The sequence below is a fragment of the Rhinatrema bivittatum genome, chromosome 1, assembly GCF_901001135.1.
Source record: "Rhinatrema bivittatum chromosome 1, aRhiBiv1.1, whole genome shotgun sequence".
In the NCBI taxonomy this organism is placed as follows: domain Eukaryota; kingdom Metazoa; phylum Chordata; class Amphibia; order Gymnophiona; family Rhinatrematidae; genus Rhinatrema; species Rhinatrema bivittatum.
Genome location: NC_042615.1, coordinates 263,833,346 through 263,854,316, shown reverse-complemented (window position 1 = coordinate 263,854,316; position 20,971 = coordinate 263,833,346). Strand labels below are relative to the sequence as shown.

Genomic DNA, 20,971 nt, shown 5'->3' with positions numbered 1-20,971 from the left:
GTGTTTACCAGTGAGAATCTGAGATACAGATGTGGCTGTTGAAAAGGAAGGTGGTTACCTTTGAAGATAAAGCGGGACGGGAAGATATGAACATTTGTGGGGAAAAGTGAGGTGCAAGAGCCTCTTGATATTTTGTATTTGGGAAACAATGTGATGTGATTTTAAATATGTGGATGTGCAGTTGAATTTGATGAATAAAATATTTTTGGGAAAAGAAAATTTATCCTCACATATATATAAAAAATTAAGCAATGGAAGAACTATCCTGAGAATTCTGGAATCAATAAAGCCACGAATATGAGAAGTCTAAAAAATAAGAAAACAAACTCGGTAGAAAAGGAAATTAAACATTTGTATGGAAAACAGTAAATCTAGTCCCCCAAAGAAATTACATTCTGCTTCATGACTGAAAATTTCTTCCTGTATTCCTGTGAAGCCCTACTTAAGTCTGGAAATATTTAAACTTTACAACCCATAAACATATTAACTGAATGAAAAAAAAAAAAATCGAAACAGATCCAGATCCTGTAATGAGGAAAAAGTCTCTAAAAGTGGCCTGATGAGTTTCATCCATAACTGTGGATTCTAGTAATGCCAAAAAATAGAGAAATTACTTACCTGTTAATTTAGTTTTCCTTAGTGTAGACAGAAGGACTAAGGACCAATGGGTAAAGTGTGCTCCTGATAGCAGTTGGAGACTGAGTCAGATTTCAATCTGACATCAGCACTACATATACCCGTGCAGGAAGCTCTGTTCTTCAGTATTCTCCTCAAAAAGCAATAGTGGATATATGTGTGTTTGGATAATTTGATTAACTTGGTTAACTTGATTAACTTGAACTGGTTCACATGAACTCTAGCTGGAGACCACCAGTGCCCTCAACCGAGAAACACAGACACCCGGTAACTATGGGTGTCTTAACCAGGGATAAAGTCTTGCTCTCGGGGATTGTCACCCGAGGTTTCCGTATTTTGAGGCAACTGTGGACAGGATACTGAGTCCATTTGTCTACACTAAGGAAAACAAAATTATCAGGTAAGTAATTTCTCCATTTCCTAGCATGTATCAGATGGACTCAGGACCAATGGGAAGTACAAAAGCTACTCCTGAACCGGGCGGGAGGCTGCCCATGGCCCACTTAGTACTACCCTTGCGAATGCTGTGTCCTCCCGGGCCTGAACATCCATGCGGTAAAATCTACAGAAGGTGTGGATGGAGGACCATGTCGCCACCCGACAAATTTCGGCGGGTGACAGCATCTTTGTTTCCACCCAGGACACTGCCTGGGCTCTTCTGGAATGGGCCTTGACTTGTAGAGGTGGAGGCTTCCCCACCTCTACGTAGGCCGCCTTGATTACTTCTTTGATCCAGCGGGCTATGGTTGCCCACGAGCCTGCTTCCCCTTGTTTCTTCCTGCTGTGAAGGACGAATAGGAAGTCTGTCTTTCGTATGGATTCCAACCGTTCCAGGTATCGTACTAGGAGTCTGCCGACGTTAAGATGGGGGAAGACGGTGAGATTCTTCCAAGTCCTTATGCTCGTCTGGAGAAGGCAGTGAGATGGCTTGGTTTAGATGGAGAAACCACCTTTGGAAGGAAGGAGGGGACAGTGCGTAGCTGTATGGATTCCGGTGTGAACCTGAAGAACGGTTCTCCACAGGATAGTGCTTGAAGTTCAGAGATGAGACGGGCTGAACATGTTGCCACTAGGAATGCAGTCTTCAAGGTTAGAAGTCGTAGGGACAGACCGCGGGTAGGTCTGAAGGAAGCTCCCGCTAGAAGTCTAGTACTAGATTGATGTTCCATAGGGGTTCCAGCCACTTCAGGGGTGGTCGGATCTGCTTGACCCCTCTCAAGAAGCGGGAGAAGTCCAGATAGGAAGCTAGGCTGATGCCGTCCACTTTGGCTCTGAAGCAGGCCAGCGCAGCCACCTGAACCTTGATGGAGTTGAGAGAACCCCTTCTGTACGCCGTCCTGCAGAAATTCAGGATGGTGGGAATTTTGACTGTCCACGGAAGGATGTCACGGTCTTCACACCAGGCTTCGAATATTCTCCATATTCGTATGCAGGTTAGAGATGTGGAAAACTTGCGTGCTTGGAGCAAGGTGTCGATCACCGCCCCCGAATAACCGCTCTTGTTCAGGCGCATCCTCTCAATGGCCAGACCGTAAGAGAGAACTGAGTTGGGTCTTAGTCGAAGATCGAGCCTTGCTGAAGCAGATCCCTGTGTGGAGGTAGAGGGAGAGGGCTCCCCGTCAGAAGTCTTCGCATGTCTGCGTAGCACAGCCTTCTTGGCCACTAGAAGTACTAGCCCCCTGTGGTGTTCTATCTTGCGGATGATTCCGCCCAGTAGTGGCCATGGAGGAAAGGTATATAGCAGGTCTTCCTGTGGCCAGGACTGGACGAGGGCGTCAATCCCCTGGGATTGTGGTTCTAGTCTGCAACTGAAGAACTTGGGAACTTGGGTATTGGTCCGGGTTGCCAGAAGATCCATGGCTGGTGTTCCCCAGCAGTTTAATATCGACTGGAAGGCTGTGATCGACAGCATCCATTCCCCTGGGTCTAGACTCTCTCTGCTGAGGTAATCCGCAGTGACGTTGTCCTTTCCCGTGATGTAGGCGGCTGAGATCCCTTTTAGGTTTGCTTCCACCCACGCCATTAGGGGGTTTATTTCCAAGGACACCTGTTGGCTTCTGGTTCCTCCCTGGCGGTTGATGTAGGCAACTGTTGTGGCATTTGTCTGACATGACTGACAGATTTGCCCCGATGCCTGTGCCTGAATCGTAGGCAGGCTAGTCTGACTGCCCGGGCTTCTAGTCGCTTGATGTTCCATCACCCCACCCTCGTAGACTCGCATCCATGGTGAGCAAGCTCCAGGTCAGTGTGGATAGCCTTACTTCCTTGCTCAGATGGTCTTCTTGTAGCCATCATTGGAGCTGGGTCCACACCTTCTCCAGTAGCTGGAGGTGGACGAAGTAGTCCTGAGACATTGGGTTCCATCATGACAGTAGGGAACGTTGTGGCGGTCGCATGTGAGTTCTTGCCCATGGGACAACTTCCAGGGTTGATGTCATGATGCCAAGGACTTGGAGGTAATCCCATACCTTGGGGCGAGAACCTCTCAGCAGTTTTCGCAATTAGATCTTGTTTGGTGTCGAACCAGACTCCCAGGTATTTTAGAGATTGGGAGGGCTGCAGGCAGCTCTTGGTTGTGTTGATGACCCCACCCGAGGTTCTCCAGTACATTCTTGACTCTGGTGGTCGCCTGATGACTTTCCTCTGGATATTTTGCTCTGATCAGCCAATCGTCCAGAAATGGATGTACGAGGATTCCTTCTTTCCTCAGTGTCGCTGCCACTACAACCATGATTTTGGTGAACGCCCGAGGGGCTATAGCTACCCCGAAGGGTAGCGCCCGGAATTGGTAGTGATGGTCCAGGATCGTGAAGCGTAGGAAGCGCCGATGATCGTGATGGACCGGGATGTGCAGAAAGGCTTCTGACAGATCCAGGGAGGTCAGGAATTCTATGAATGTACTCCCTTATGACCGAGCGTAGGGTTTCCATGCGGAAGTGTGGTACCCTCAGGTAGCGGTTGACAGACTTGAGGTCCAGAATGGGCCGGTACGTTCCCTCTTTCTTGGGGACGATAAAATAGATGCAATAGTGCCCAGTATTTTGTTGGTGCATGGGCACTGGTATTATAGCCTTTAAGGCGAGCAATTTGTTCAGTGTGGTTTCCACTGCCATCCTCTTGGAGGAGGAGTGGCAAGGGGATTTCACAGATTTGTCTGGAGGGATGCTGTGGAAGTCCAGATAGTATCCCTCTCGAATGGTTAGGACCCACTTGTCTGATGTTATCTCGACCCATCTTTGGTAGAACAGGGCAAGCCTGCCCCTATGACTTCTTCCTGTAGATAGGTCTGTTGAATAAGGCAAGTCTGCCCCCTATGGCTTCTTCCTGTGGATGGGTCAGCTGATTCTCATTGTGGGTGCGGTTGGGGCCTGGGCTGGAGCCGGCCCCCTTCTTGTTTTGTTTGTTCCGAAATATGGGTACTTGGTACATATTTTTTCTTTTGTTCTTGGCCTCCAGTAAACGAGGTGCTGGGGATTCGCCCCATTTGTCAGCTATCTTCTCCAGTTCGCTTCTGAAGAGGAGGGTTCCTTTAAAGGGCATTCTCGTGAGTTTCGTCTTGGAAGTCACGTCGGCTGACCAGCTTCGGAGCCAGAGTTGCCTTCTGGCTACCACAATGGATGATACGCCCCTGGCTGAGGTGCGCACCAGGTCGGAGGTTGCATCCATGAGGAAGGATATTTATTGCTGGTTCTAGTGTTTCGACAGGCGTGGTGGCGTTCCTGGTAAGTGACAAGCAGGCGCGTGTCACCACAGCACAGCGGGCAGCGATCTGTAGTGACATGGCTGCTACGTCAAATGACTGTTTAAGGATAGATTCCTGATGTCTGTCCTGGGCAATCTTGAGTGCCGCTCCTCCCTCGACTGGAATGGTAGTGCGCTTTGTGACAGCGCAGACCATGGCGTCCCACTTTGGGAAATAGCAGGAGTTCTTTGGTTGAGGGTTCCAGTGGGTACAGGGCTTTTAGGGCCCGCCCTTTTTTGAAACTGGCCTCTGGAGCATTTCATTCCAGGTCGATCAGTTGTTGAATGGCTTCCAGAAATGGGAAATGGCAGGAGGCCTGATGGAGCCCGACTAGAAGAGAGTTACTTTGGCTCCACTGTGGTGCTTGTGCCTGGGATGGCCAGCTCCTTCAGGCTCAGAGACTCGAGGTCTGGTAGTTCGTCTTTGGAGAAGAAGCCATCATTGTTCGGTATGGTTCTGTTCTTGGAGGGATTTCCCCTTCCTCCAGGGAATCTTGATCTTCCTCCGAGGTGTCCATGTCCCCTAAGGAGAGGCTTTTGGCTGGGGGAGGCATGTCTCTGGGACCTGGGAGGTTAAGGTCCTCTGGTAGCGGCTGTGGCTGTGTTACCAGTGGCGTCTGTTGCATCTGGACAAAGGTTTGTAGACCTTTAAAGAGTTCCACCCAGGAAAAGGTTCCTGGTTCTATACTGAACCTGGCGGCGTTCCCCAAGGGACCCGTCTGAGGAAGGGCCGAGCTGGGGATAGAGAGGTCTGGGGTACTATCGGTGGATCCAGATTCCTGTACTGGCTGGGGAGGGCCTTGCCCTGGTTCTCCCAGAGCCATCTCGCACTGTAGTTACAGGGCAGTAGCCTCTTCATGCTGCGCAGCTCTTATGTGGGAGGCTGGGCAGACGGCTTGTGCCTTGCTTTCTTGGCCGATGGTGCCATAGTTTGGTGCCTAGGGTCGCTGAGAACCCGGTCTATGCTTTTATATGCGCACACTGGGAGGCTTACATATGCACTCCGGGTGCGCCGAAGATGTGCGTGCAAGCTGTGAAGATAAGAATGCAGGCAGGGATGTGCGCGCAGCCGTAATTTGTGCACCCGACCCCGTTGAGCGTGTAGCTATGCACCCGGCACCCTCGTGCGTGCCGCTGTGCGCACAAGTATGTTATGCACACGGCTCAGTTAGGCGGACAGTACAGCGATTAAGGAGGGGAAATGGTGCCGGCAAGCTCGCGAGCAAGATGGCGACCCCCCCCCCCCCCCCAGAGGGTCTCCACATGGGAGGGCCCTCGAGCCAGATCTGGGTCTAGCCCAGACGGGGCTGATCAACCCGATGGGACAGACACCGGTGGCGGTCTGTACAGTTATCTGAGCCTCGGAGACCAGAGACTTAAGAAAGTTGTCTACCTTACCTTGTCTCGGCATTTCCCGTCTGGTGCCGGGAGGTCTCCGGCTGCGGGGGAAGAGGGAAATTACCTTTACTGCTGCGCTCTGTATCCTACCGGCTGCCTCTCAGCCACTCCCATTCCTGGGGGCTAAGTCCACACCGGGAACCGGCTACCGGACAGAGGCTTACCTCTGAGGGATCTCAGAAATCACCTCACGAATTCTCGACTGGGAGAGGGACCCTTAGGTATCACCGCAGGAAAGCGGGGCTCGTCTGTAGAGAAGATTATTTCTTCTGTATTTTGGAATTTTCTTCTTTGGTTTGGATTTTCTAACGCTGTGCAAGCTTGTGTATAGTCCCGAACTGCTAAGGAGACAGAGAAATACTGGGGAGCAGAGCTTCCTGCATGGGTATATGTAGTGCTGACGTCAGATTGAAATCTGACTCAGTCTCCAACTGCTATCAGGAGCACACTATACCCATTGGTCCTGAGTCCATCTGCTACACGCCAAGAAATCTGGATCTTCTACCATGCGCTGCAATCTATCTTGAAAAATGTCCCTACTCCACCAGATCTCTTTGCAGGAAGATATGTTTTACAGATTTTAGGCATAGCCTCGTGTGAAATTCCAAGCACATCCGCATATAGGAGTTAAATAACTCAGGAGAAATCATGGCCAACAAAGGAAAATTCAGGCCTCGCAGTTCAAACTTTTAACAAGAGTTCTCCAAATTTTCTATCCTGCAGCATATCACAGTCCTATCCTGCATCAAGGTGGATTGGACAGACAATATCTTCTCAGTGGATTGTTTCAAATTACCAATTTATTCAGAATGAAGCACTAAAGATTCTTTGATGAGATTGCATCTCGGCCACAAATATTGACAGTTCCATTAAGAGTAGCTAAAAGTAGTTTCAGAGGATAGAACTTCAAAAAAACTTTCAAGTCTGATAGGGGAGGGTCTCAGCATATATGGTCTAATTACTGGCAAACCAAGTTCACCCCTCCGGTCACATGAGAGTTGTGAGGACCCATAAAGAGCACCCAATCCGGAGGAGGAGCAGATCAATAACCCAATGCTCTCCCCATCTTAGTTTCTTAGTTTCTTGTGATTCCCAATGACCAACGACCTTCAACCCCTCCGTATCTCTACGTAGTTAAAGAGATCCTTGTATATTTTAAGCCTCTGTACCCCTTCCCCGCCCTACTCACCCTGCCTCTCCTCTACCCTCCTTTGCTAACCTTTGACCCCCCATTTCCCTCCAATGCCGCCCGTTAAATCCTTCTAACCCCTCTTATCTCATATTTAAGTGAATACCGTTAAGCAAATGTCTCTCAACTCCTCATTAGCTCTACAATCTGACTGTAACTGTACTTATCGTCAACTGTATATAGTTGCATCTATTTATGTTTTTTTCACTCCTCCAGTCCAGCCTTGCCCTCCCCTCTAGCTCCCCCTCTCCCACCCTTCCGGTATCCTCGCTTCCCACTCCCCTCCCCTGTATTATTGCTCTATTGTGCTTTTGTTTTATTATCTATTTATCTGTTTTACTGTTTTATTGTTTTATTGTTATATTGTAACTTTCCCCCGTTTGAGTTTTTTGTAAACCGGCATGATGTGTTTCACGAATGTCGGTAAATAAAAGTTAATAAATAAATAAATAAATAAATCTTCTGATGACTGCTGGTCCAAAATGCCTCCCTTCAGCAAAGCCAGAAGCTATTCCCCCACTGAATACACATTTTCTATCAATGATTACAGTAAGGACTATATCTAGATAAGTGTAAGACCAGCAATCAACAAAAATCTTCATGACCTCACTTCTAATACAGAAGCCTCCTAATGACTACAGTACTTTCAAGACAAAATTCCAAAAAATTAACACAAAAAAAACACAAGCACTTGTCATTTGGACAAATCATTCTGACAGGGAAAGTTTCATCTTAAATTCTCTAGTAATGTAGAGATTACTTACCTGATAATCTCGTTTCCTTAGTGTATGCAGATGGACTCAAAACAAGTGGGTATAGTGTGCTCGTGCTAGCAGTTGTAGACGGATCTGACGTCAGCACGGGTACATATACCCCCCGCAGGAAGTGCAGCAATTCAGTAATCTTCCTTGCAAAAGCTTTATGGATATATGTGTAACTGACCGATCGATTAAATGAACAGGATTACCCTGACCGATTGATAGTAGCTGGAGACTGCCAGTGTTCTCAACCGGAAGGCGTCGACACCCGGCAGGCTTACCGTGAGTCTGTGAATCCCCATGTATGCCGGCAGCCGGGCGGGATGCTGAGTCCATCTGCATACACTAAGGAAAACGAGATTATCAGGGAAGTAATCTCTACATTTCCTAGCGTGTAGCAGATGGACTAAAAACAAGTGGGATGTACAAAAGCTACTCCCGGACTGGGCGGGAGGCTGCCCGAGGTCCGTTCAGGATTGCCCTCGCAAATGCTGTGTCCTCCCTGGCCTGGACGTCCAGATGGTAGAATCTGGGAAGGTATGGAGGGAGGACCATGTCGCCGCTTTACATATCTCTGCAGGCGACAGCATCCTAGTTTCTGCCCAAGAGGCCGCTTGCGCTCTGGTAGAGTGAGCCTTGACCCGTAGAGGTGGTGGTTTTCTCGCTTCTACGTAGGCTGCCTTGATAACTTATTTGATCCAGCGGGCGATGATTGCCCGTGAGGCCGCTTCCCCTTGCTTCTTCCCGCTGTGAAGGACAAACAGGTGGTCCCGTCTTTCGTACTGCTTCTGACATTTCCAGGTATCTGGACAGCAGCCTGCTGATGTCGAGATGGCGTAGTATTCGACCTTCTTCCGACTTCTTCAAACCTTTGGTTGAGGTGGAAGTGTGAGACTACTTTGGGTAAGAAGGAAGGAACCGTGCGAAGATGGATAGCCTCTGGAGTGATTCTGAGAAACGGATCACAGCAGGACAGCGCCTGTAGCTCTGAGATGCGGCGTGCTGAGCATACGGCCAGCAGGAACACCATCTTCAAGGTTAACAAACGGAGGAACAGGCCTTGAAGGGGTCTGAAGGCGGGTCCCGCTAGAAATTCCAAAACTAGGTTGAGGTTCCACAGGGGCACCGGCCACTTCAGTGGCGGGCGAATGTGTTTGACTCCTTTCAGGAAACGTGAAACGTCTGGGTTTGTGGTGATGCTGTTGCCGTCACTCCGGGAACCGTAGCAGGATAGCACTGCCACTTCAACCTTGATGGAATTGAGGGACAGACCCTTCTGAAGTCCATCTTGCAGGAAATCCAAAATGATAGGGATCCTAGTGGCATGTGGATTGGTGCCGTGAGTTTCGCACCAGGCTTCAAATACTCTCCAGATCCTTATATATGTTAGTGATGTGGAGAACTTGCGTGCTCGGAAGAGTGTATCCTCTTTTCTTCAATCTAGCCCTCTCAATGGCCAGACCGTAAGAGAGAATTGAGCTGGATCCTCGTGGAGGATGGGACCTTGCCGCAGCAGGTCCCTGTGTGAAGGCAGGGGAAATGGATTCCCTGCCAGTAGTCTTCTCATGTCTGCGTACCAGGTTCTTCTTGGCCAGTCCGGGGCCACTAGAAGAACTAGGCCTCTGTGCCGCTGAATCTTGTGTATAATGGCACCCAGCAGGGGCCATGGAGGAAAGGCATATAGCAGGATCCCCTGAGGCCATGGCTGTACCAGGGCATCGATCCCCTGGTACTGAAATATCTGGGTACTTGAGCGTTGGACCTGTCCGCTAGTAGGTCCATGCCCGGCGTCCCCCACTGATCCACAATCATCTGAAAAGCTGTGGGCGACAGCTGCCATTCCCCCGGATTTAGGCTTTCTCTGCTAAGGAAGTCTGCCGTGGTGTTGTCCTTCCCGGCGATGTGGACGGCGGAGATGTCCTGTAGATTTGCTTCCGCCCAAGACATCAGGGGGGCTATTTCTAGGGATCCCTGTCGGTTGATGTATGCCACTGTGGTGGCATTGTCAGACATCACTCTGACCGCTCTGTTTCGGAGTCTGTGGGTAAATCGCAGGCATGCTATCCTGACTGCCCATGCCTCTAGTCGGTTGATGTTCCACCCCGACTCTTCTCTGTTCCACCGCCCATGGGCGGTGAGTTCTTCGCAGTGTGCTCCCCATCCGTTCAGGCTGGCATCTGTAGTGAGCAGGGTCCAGGTTGAGGAGGACATTCTAGACCCCCGGCTCATGTGGCCGGGCTGCAACCACCACCGTATCTGATTCTGCACTCTGGCTGGTAGAGGTAGGTGTACGGTGTAGTTCTGTGATCGTGGGCTCCACCGAGATAGGAGGGCGCGTTGTAATGGTCTCATATGAGCCCGCGCCTATGGTATCACCTCCAGCGTGGATGCCATAAGGCCGAGGACCTGTAGGTAATCCCAAGCTGTGGGCCGGGTGGCGCTCAGCAGGGCCTGCAGACGATTCCGGAGCTTTGCTCTCCTCTTGGCGGTCAGACTGACCTTGTCTTCCTGGGTGTCGAATCGGACCCCTAGGTATTCCAGCGACTGAGAAGGCTGTAGGGAACTCTTGTTCAAGTTTACTACCCATCCTAGGCTTTCCAGAAGAGCTATAACTCTGTTGGTTGCCTGTTGGCTCTCCTCCGGTGACTTCGCCCTGATCAGCCAATCGTCCAGGTAGGGATGGACGAGGATTCCTTCCTTCCTGAGGGACGCCACCACTACTACTATGACCTTGCTAAAGGTCCGCGGCGCGGTGGCTAACCCAAAGGGTAAAGCTCGGAACTGGAAGTGTTGGTTCAGGACTTTGAAGCGTAAATAGCACTGGTGATCCCGACGGATTGGGATATGCAAGTAGGCTTCCAACAGATCTAGGGATGTGAGAAACTCCCCTGGCTGTACTGCATTTTTGACAGACCGCAGAGTTTCCATGCGAAAGCTGGGGAACCGTAGGTGTCTGTTGACTGACTTGAGGTCCAGGACGGGCCTGAAAGTGCCCTCCTTCTTGGGTACTATGAAATAAATGGAATAATGCCCAGAATTTATCTCCCCTGCAGGCACTGGGATTATGGCTTTTAGGGATAGGAGCCTCCGCAAGGTAACTTCTAGTGCCGCCCTCTTGAGGGGTGAACAAGGAGATTCCACAAACTTGTCTGGCGGGAGCCGAAGAAAGTCCAGGTAATACCCTTCTCGGATGATGGCGCGGACCCACTGGTCTGAGGTGATCTCGACCCACCTGCGGTAGAAGAAAGTTAGCCTGTCCCCTATGGCTGCTACCCCCGGATGGGTTGGCTGATTGTCATTGTGGGGTATGGCCGGGACCCGAACCCGAGCCGGTTCCCCTCTTGTTGTGCTTAGTCCGAAGACTGGTTCCTGGCCTGTGAACGAGGTGCTTGGTAGCGAGTCCTGTAAGGGTTGAAGCGCTGAGAGTTTCTGCCTCTAGATGGTCTAGGAAAAGGGCGCTGGCTCCTCTTTGACCTGTCTTCTGGTAGATGGGGTAATGGAGAGGCGCCCCATTTATTGGCCAGTTTCTTGAGGTCGCTGCCGAACAGGAGGGATCCCTTAAAGGGCATTCTTGTGAGACATGTCTTGGAGGAGTCGTCGGCCGACCAATTACGTAGCCAGAGCTGTCTCCTGGCTGCCACTGAGGATGACACTCCCTTGGCTGCCATACGGACTAGGTCAGAGGCTGCGTCAGCGAGGAACGAGAGAGCTGATTCCATCTCTTCTCCCGGGGTGTTGTTCCTAGCCTGTGATAAAGAGGAACGCGTCACCACAGTGCAGCAGGTCGCAATGCGTAGGGACATGGCTGCCACCTCAAAGGCTTGTTTCAGAATGGCGTCCATGCGCCGGTCATGTGTATCCTTGAGGGCCGTCCCCCCTTCCACCGGAATGGTGGTGCGCTTCACAATCGCACAATTGCACAATTGCCCCCAGGTAGACTATGGTGTCTACCTGGGGGCACGCCAGCATCTCCTTGGTTGCCGGGTCTAAGGGGTACATGCCAGCCAAGGCCCGACCCCCTTTGAATGAGGCCTCCGGCGCATTCCATTCCAGATCAATTAGCTGCTATGCTGCTTGTAGGAGGGGAATATGGTGAGTCGTTTGGCGTAGGCCCTCTAACAGGGGGTTCATGCTAGGTTCCCCTGGGGTGTCATGGCCCGGGAGAGCCAGTTCCGGTAGGCATTGAGAGATCAGACCTGGGAGATCCTCTTTCAGAAAGAAGCGCCTCATGGTCCGATATGGTTCAATCCCCGAGGGAAGTTCTCCCTCCTCGGGGGGCTCGTCGTCTTCCTCAGGGCAATCTGAATCCCCATAAGTGGGGGTTCCGGGTGGCGAGTGGCCGTGCCTAGGCCTTGAGGGTCCAGGGGCCGGGTCATCCGGTACGTATGGACCCGTTCGGGGAGCAGACTGCATTGTGACAAAGGCATGAATCCCCTTGAATAATTCCACCCAGGAGAGCGAAGCAGGATCTGGCCTTAGGGGCACCAGGTCTCTCGGGTTCCCTGGCTGCTCCCCGCTGCCTGCTAGGTCCGGGGTGCTCCCTGAGGAACAGGCAAGTACGCTGGGCAGCGACCGGTCCTGGCCTGGAACTCCCAGGGCCTCTTCACATTGGGCACATAGGGAGTCTGCTTCCTCACTCTGTGTGGCTCTGAGGTTGCATGCAGAGCAGAGGCTTATGCCTGATTCTGGAGGTGCCGGCTCCACTGACGCATGGGCTCTCTTACGCTCCATCTCGTCTGTTAACTCAGCTGGAGTCTGCGCTTTGTAATATGCGCGTATCAACGGGTGCCTAGCAACGCACGCGTTGCAACCTGCGCCTATGGCGCGGTGACGAACCGGGGCAGAAGGCGACGGCAAGCAGGCAGGCAAAATGGCGACCCCCTTGGCGGGTTGCCACGTAGGCAGACTCTGCTACTCCTCGCTTCCTCGGAGACCAACAAGTAAAGATGTACACCTTACCTTGTCTTCGGTGCTTCCCAGCTGCGACCCGGGCGGTCTCCGGCTGTGGGGGGAGAAGGTGATTACAGTCACCGCCGCGCTCGAGGAGGTGCACCCGCTGCCTCTAGGCCGCGCCCGAACTCGTCTCGCTCGGGACCAAGTCCACGCCGGGACCGAGGCTGCCTCTACGCCGCGCCCTTCTCACTCAGGGGCTAGGTCCCTGCTGCGAATCGGCCACCGGACCGAGGCTCTGACCTCAGAGGGACCACGGAAATCGCCTCGGGGAGGGACCGAATGGTATCACCGCAGGAGTGTGGGGCTCGTCTTCAGGTAGGTTTCTTCTATGAATTTAGTTGTTAGAATTTGGAAAAACGCTCAGCAAGCGTGAGGTAGCTCCAAACTGCTTTGGAGACAGAAATTACTGAATTGCTGCACTTCCTGCGGGGGTTATATGTACCCGTGCTGATGTCAGATCCATCTCCAACTGCTAGCACGAGCACACTATACCCACTTGTTTTGAGTCCATCTGCTACACGCTAGGAAACTCATTTTAACCATGTAAAGAGATATAAGCAAGTTTGCTTACTGTAAATGGTGTTTTCTGTAGATAGCAGCATGAATTAACCATGCTGTTTGTGTGACGTCATCGACTGCACGCTCCCAAGGACTTCTCCCAGAAGGCAAAGTTTTGAATATACTGCTTCTGCATTGTAAAAAAAAAAAAGGGGGGGGGGGGGGGGGGGAATGCACTAAGGCCTGTAGCTCACTTACTCGACGAGCCAAAGTGATAGCTATGATGAATGCCATTTTCCATGTAAGGAACTTCGGGTGTGCCTACTGTAGCAGCTCGAAGGAGTCCCACATTACAGCAGACAATACTAAATTTAAATCCCAGGGCACTGGAGGCTTTTTGACTGGGGAATGGAGGTTAAGAAGCCTTCTCCATAAGCGAGCCACTAATGGGTGGGAAGCCACTAAAGATTCTGTGTGTTTGTCATGATAAGCGGCTATAGCATTCAGGTGGACTCTGTCTGACAAAGTGGCCAGGCCTGATTGCAAGAGATTGAAAAGTTAAGCGAGAAGTTCTTTTGATGACGAAGAAAAGGGGCAGATGTGGTTTTCTTTGCACCAAGTTTCATATCTTTGACATTTGAAAGAGTAATTCCTTCTTAGTTGAAGGTTTTCTTGCCGCTATGATATCTTACTGGGCGAGAGAGTTAACTGCCGCATAGGCATGAAGAGGATGAAGGAGAGCGCCCCCTTCCTGTGTTAGGTGATCTGGTTTGTGACCCAGTTTGTGACCCAGGGAGATAGGTTGAACCACTGAACACAATATGCGCACTAATGTTGTCTTGGCCATGCTGGAGCAATTAGAATCATTTGAGACTTGTCTTGGAGAAATTTTTGAACTGCCCTGGAGATCGAGGGTATTGGAGGAAAAGCATACAGAAGTCTGGTTGTTCAAGACAGAATAAAAGTTACTTGAGATTTCCTTAGGATGCTGGGATGTATCAAGCAAAAGTCCTTGACTTTCCGATTGTCTTCAGTGGTGAACAAGGTTGGAAGATCCCATCGCAGGAATAAATTGTTTGCTACCGACTGATTCAGAGATAATTTGTAGGGGTGAAACACTCTGCTTAGACAATCCACTAACGTATTTACTTATTCCTGGCAGATACGTCGCCTGAAGTGTCACTGAATGCTTCACTGCCCACTCCCACATCCATACTGCTTCCCGACAGAGGAGCAAGAAGCCTGATCCCCCCTGCTTGTTCATGTACAATATTGCTTCTTAATTGTCTGTGTGGTGATCATTATGGTATGGCTTCTGAGTAGGTGAGCAAAGGTTTTTAGGGCATCTCTCATTACTGAGTTCCTGTAGATTGATTTGGTAAGAATGTTCTCTCAGAGTCAGTTTTGTATTGTAGAAGATGTACACCCCAACCTTGCTTGGATGTGTCCGTGGTTAGAATGAGAGTGTGGGTTGATTCTTTTAAGTGTGACCCCGTGGTCAATACTTCCGGCCACAGCCACCACTGGATGTCCCACCACATGGAGTTGGAAAGAGTTATTTTTGCCATCGGCTCTAGATATTGGGACCATTGGGATTTTAGTCCCTACTGTAGTCTGATATGCAGGCGGTTGTGAGATACTACATGAATGGCTGAGGCCATGTGTCCAAGCAGTATCAGTAATTGGCGTATTTTGACTTCGTTCTTGGAAAGTAATTCCACAGAGAGACGCAATCTTCTGTACCCTGTCGCTCGGAAGAAAGGCTCAGAAGCAAACTGTCTATCCATGGCTCCTGTGAACTGAAGGGACTGGGTCGGTCTGAGTACTGACTTCATAGCTGATGAGGAAGCAGAGGGACTAGAGGCATTTGATGGTTATTTTTGAGTGGGTTTGTAATGAAATCTTGTCTGGGGAGACTGTTAACCAGTCATCTAGATAGGGAAAAATCCAGATTCCCTGACGTCTTAGATGAGCAACTGCCACAGCAAAGCACTTGGTGAAAACTCTGAGCCAAAGAAAGACCAAAGGGAAGAACTTTGTATTGGTAGTGAGTCGAGGCAACCTGGAAGCCGAGGTATTGCCAACAGGAAGGGTGTACTGAAATACGTGCATAAGCATCCTTCAGGTCCAGACAGCACATCCAGTCCAGTTCTGCTGGATGAATGGAAGGGACTAGTTTGAGTGAAATCTTGAATTTTTCCTTCAGAATGTTCTTGTTGAGAGAACGCAGGTCTAGAATGGGGCGAAGATGGCCTGATTTCTTTGGAATAAGGAAGTATGGGAATAGCAGTCCATGTTGATTTGGTGTTTTGGAACTGCTCGGATGGCTTTTTGTTCAAGTAGTATTTGAATCTCTTGTAGCATGAGAGATAGGGTGGATAGATTTCTCAGCTGTATGGGAAGGTGGGGTAGGGAGGGTGGCGTTATGAAGTCTAGGTGATAACCTATGCTTACTATATTCAAGACCCATCTGTCTGAGGTGATAAAGCTCCATTCTGAGGAAAAATGGAGGACTCTGGCTGTGCTATGTTTAGAAAGTCTGAGGGGGTTTTGGGGGAATTGTTTGTGAAGGTTTCGCTGTTTCTGGAGTGCCCTCTGTTGAGGTTGTTGAGATTGCTGGAACTATTGATAAGGACGGAAACTGTTTGAATGATTTACTTTGGTATTAAGCAGACATTCGAAAAGATTGGTAGTATCTGCTAGATGTGGATTGTGAATCTGAAATTGATGACAACGATTGTACCGCCACATTTTGTTCCTTAATTTGTGAGCGTGTCCTTCACACGGTCACCGAACAAGTTGTCTCCCGAACACAGCAGGTTCGCTAGTTTATCCTGAACATCTTCTCTGCTAGAACTCGAACAAAGCCATGCTAAACGACGTGCTGTGATTGCAGTGACAAACATGTAAAAAAATTCATAGACTGCTCTTAGCAGATGGCGCAAACCTTCGATGTCATAGATGGGTTGGGGGGTGATTGGTTGGCCAGCGTCTGAGTGCAGGAATGGTTTCAGCAATTGTAGACACACACACAAATACTGTATGATGTAAAACTGATGCTGTTGTATTCTGGATGTGAGCATTGCACTTTGAAAAGTTTTGCCACATCATCAAGGATGTTATGGTCCCGTAATGGTGGTACCAACGTATGCAGTCTGTGTTTTTGGTGGGGGGGGGGGGGGGGGGGGGTTAGCTCTCTTCACTGCAGACTCTACCACTAAAGAAGCATGTAATAGTTGAATGACTCCATAAGTTGGTGTTTTTTGTAACCTAAATTTAAGATCTACTTTTTTAGAGAAAGGGGGGATGGAGCGGGGGGGGGGGGGGGGGGGATTCTCACGAAGGCCTGGGAAGTAAATACATTTGGCATGTGTGTGTTGGGAGGCTGTGGGAATTAAATCAATTTGGCATGTGTGTGTGAGGAGGGTGGTGAGTGTATTTTATCTGTAAAGGAAATAGTTATCTTCCGGCGAAAAAAGTGTGCGAATGTGTTAAAATGGAAGTGAAATGTGGACCTGGACTGGCGAAATGATTAGTGTAGCTTGTGTTAGTGTAAGGTGTAACAGATGGCGCTTACGTCCAGCAGATGTCGCTGTTTTCTGGAAAAAATTTTTAAACCTATTTTACCTGTCACAGGTGTGACATATCTGTAATATAAGTACAGAAGAACCTTCCTGTATGCGAAATGAAGGTTGTGTCCAAATTTGAAAACAATTGGTTCAGTGGTTTCTGAGATTAGCGATTTTGTCCAAACTATTTAACATTTTTATTTATATAGATTGCGATTGGAGATGTATGCAAGTTTGGCAATATAGGAAGTGTCCTGTACTGGTATAAACAGACTCAAATAAAGGAAATTATCAGGTAAGAAGTAATTTCACCTTCCTCTTCATCCAGTCAGACCAGAACAGATGAATGGGATGTATGCTTAAATAGACAGGATACAGTCAATCCCTTTGTCAAAACCTCAGAGGTAAATGGAGGCCACCTTCGTGTCACTGATATCCAAGCAATAATGTTCAGAAGGTGGGCGCAAAGATGACCAAGAAACTGCCATACAAATCCCCAAAGGTTAAACAAACTCTGTTCTACCCAAAAAATAACAAGCTCTCACAGAACTAAACTTCATCAGCTTAGGCAAGAGACTGGAGTATCGACCTTGATGTATCTCAAATGGATGCCTTCCATCTCCAAGGCACAGAGGAGCATGTAAATTCAGCCCAGACCACCTGCTGATAAAAGGTAAACAAATTAATTCATGAGAAAGGCCAGACCACCTTTGGCAGTCGTGAAGAAAATGTAATCATATCCCATATGACCAATAAAAAGGGCTCTCAGAAGCACTTGCAACTGCAAAATTTGTCAAGCTGAACCAGAAGCAGCTCTTGCAACTACAGAATTCATTGGGCTGAATCAACCACTAGAAATAGTTCTCTAAATACAGCTGAGAAAAAAACCTCGATGAAAAGCTCAGCTGCTATCCTGCCAAAACAAAACACCAAATTTAGGTCCCAAGATGGAATAGCGAATACCTCAGCAGATGCCAACTATGTTTGGAACATCAAGTTGTAAAGACAAGGGATTTCCCAAAATACGTCCCCTGCAGCATGAAAACACTGCCACCAGCAGCTTCAAGGCAACAGTCAAATCCTTGGAAGAATTTCCTGTAAAATTTCAGAACCATCTACACCCAAGGTCAATAAAAAAAATACAACTTCCCAGTGCACAAATTCTCAAAAAACTGCTCCAATTTGCATACAAACTAACAAATGGGAACTTTCTAGTCTGAAGAAGAGAAGCCACCACAGCTTGAGAATATCCTTCCTTACCAAACATGTCCTGCCATGGACCAGTCTTCAGGTCAAATGATCTGGGCCTTCGATTAGAACCAGACCTTTTAACAAATACTTTAAGGGACAAAAGTCTCAGGGCCTGTGTGCTTCAAACATGAGATTGGCCTACCAAGGAGGCCACGATCCAGCTAGAGCTACATAACCACCAGACTTGAATGTTGCGAGATTCTTGACAGCACTCCACTATTAAGGTCCATTGAGAAAGGGCATACACAGCTCTTCCTCTTGGCCAGATTGGACACAGAAACTCTCTCCCAGCCAAAAAAGTGCTGAACCTCTACATAATTGAAAGCCGCTGGAACAGCCATCATCAAAATGCCTCTCTGACCACAATGTAATTAAAGGCTATTTGAGATAGAAATTTCCTTGAATTGATCGCATGCAACTGAAATAGTCTGCTTGAATACTATCCATACCTATCGTGTGATGGATGACAAGTCTTCACATTCTTCCCCAAGCAAGAAGTAAAACCACCTGTGAATTATTGGTTCCTTCTTGATATAGGTCATATGATATATGTCACTCCTGTGAAGTTATCAGACAGACATTATCTTGTCTGTCCATTAGCAGAGGTGAAAATTTCCAGACAGCCAACGGAAAAACCCTAGCTTCCAACCAATTGATGATAATCTGTCACTTCATGCTACCACTACCAAGCCAGCTGCTCTAATCAGTATGATCCCTACACTGTTAAGACTAGACACCGCCTTTTCCGTCACCCACACCAGGATCTCCAGATCCACTCCCAGGTCCAAGCTTCTGCAATATAACCAGCATGCCTGAACAACCTGATGGATTCTGGCACCAGCAATAGTTAGACTGGGATTCCATCTTGAGAACAAGCCCTCACCCGGGGTCCCAGGGCCAACACTGCTGCCAATGAGTCAAGAAACTGAAAACACAAATACCTTTGGACTCTTGGGGGATAAAAAAAAGATGCAAGGACCGAGATCCACCTCCTGGGTCCCTTGCTCCGCTAGCCGAGCAGGGCCAATCTTTGATTCAACCATACTTCCCAGATAATCCAGAGTTGGTGATGGTAGCAGACAGATCTTGGGGAAACTGACTCGCAAAAATGTTGAGATTACTTACCTGATAATCTCCTTTTCCTTAGTGTTGACAGATGGACTCAGAACGAATGGGTATAGTATGCTCATGCTAGCAGTTGGAGACGGATCTGACGTCAGCACGGGTATATATACCCCCAACAACTACTTTCAACCTTTTGTTCAACAAAAGAAGATAATTGAGGCCAAGATGGTACCCAGGGGTCCTGCCATGTAGTCCACTTATAGTGAGAAGAGAGCACTGCATGCTCCACTCCAGCAGAACAACTGGGAGCTCCTGGTAGTCTTGAACTGACAAGCTATCTTTCCCTTGCTACTATGGTAGCAAATTAAAAAAAAATGCTTAAGTCAAATTATCTAACAGCTCCCACCTCCAACGTTGCAAAAAAATTCTCAATCCAAAACTAGAAGATTGGAAAATGCCCAAAGATCATGACTGCTGGAAATTCTAACAAAGGATGTTACAAATCTATTCATCAAATATTTGTATATCTACAAGTCTTAAATTCTACTGAAAATAAATTTCCTGACTTTCAAATTGCTTCAAATGATCCACAGATGGACTGAAAGGCAGCAACACAATACTTCAGTTCTAAATCCAGCCTTCTTCCTTGCCTATATGTCATTTTTATCCTGGAACACAAACACTAAAAATATTTTTTTTAAAATATGTACTGAACAAAGCAATTTCCATAATTCCAGAAAATTTTAACATGACTATTACAAGTTTCTTTTTAAATAAAATGCTAATCAAGGCACACATATAATGCACTACATCAACATGGTTTTATTTTCATAACTAACTTATGAAGGAAGACTTTTCCCATTCAAAGTTGCAATTTCACATTACAACTCAAGACTGAAAGACATTAAAATACTTGAACACTGAAGTACAGATCTGGAAACAAAATAGTCAATATAAAAAAATAAATATGACTGTTCTGCAGAATGCTAAAATCAGCTTTTTAAAACATGCTTGTAAAGCAAGAATGGAAGCAGAGGCTCAAGATATCTTTCGGGAAGCAATGCAATTGCCCAATGCTGACAACTGTCGGAAGACAATCATTTAAATGGACACCTTTTTAATGGACTAAACACATTTGACAATACAATTCTGTACAGTAACAGAACAAAATACAGATAACCTAACAAGCAGGTAGTCAGCAATCACAGAAGCCATCTGGAAGACCTTTCTGCAAAATGCTTTTCCCCTCAACACACAAATTGCACATCCCAACACAGAAATTAGTTCCAACAATTGCAGAGACAGTCTTCACAGCCCTTTGGGAGGTACAACCTCTGCCATAACAGCCTGGATAGCCAGACACAGGGTTCATTTGCCTCCATCTGTAGCCCCTTGTCAAGCACTTTCACTGCAATGACTAGATTACAACTGAAAGGTGGGTAAAAGAAGGGAAGTTATAAAATGGAGAAAACCCGCAACTGGAAGCCCAAAAACAAGACAAATCTGTCTGACAGGACCAAAAACTAAAGGAAAACAAAAATTTAACTACTTGTAAGATTTAGCAAAAACAGCCTTAAAAAAAAACACATGCCACATATTATATTTTGTGCATAAATAATTTAATTTGCTTACTGTTGACGTAACTGACGGCAGCTTTCAATGTGTTTATTAGTATTTTGGTGCTGAATCCAATCCTATTGAAGAGGGGAAAAATAAGCATGGAAGTTAGTCACTGTGGGAAGAAAATGCAAAGTTACAGAAAGCACATCTCCTCAAAGTTGATAAAAATATAAAAATTACTTGCAGGATCCTATTCTATAAGAAGAACTTCTACACAAAACTAGTATGTACAAATCCTTTTTTACAATATTTACATAAAAATATTAGCAAAGTACTGTTTTCCAAGACAATTA

At 47.9% G+C, this 20,971-nt stretch overlaps 1 protein-coding gene across 5 annotated transcripts in view; it reads right to left on the bottom strand.

Moving 5' to 3' along the window:
- Positions 1–20,971, bottom strand: part of ZNF638 (zinc finger protein 638) — a 497,682-nt gene that overhangs the window by 371,132 nt on the left and 105,579 nt on the right. For all 5 annotated transcript variants that reach the window (XM_029594449.1, XM_029594439.1, XM_029594458.1 and 2 more), the window contains exon 3: positions 20,691–20,752. In XM_029594449.1, the coding sequence (XP_029450309.1) occupies positions 20,691–20,752 (62 nt within the window). The remainder of the gene's footprint in view (positions 1–20,690; positions 20,753–20,971) is intronic.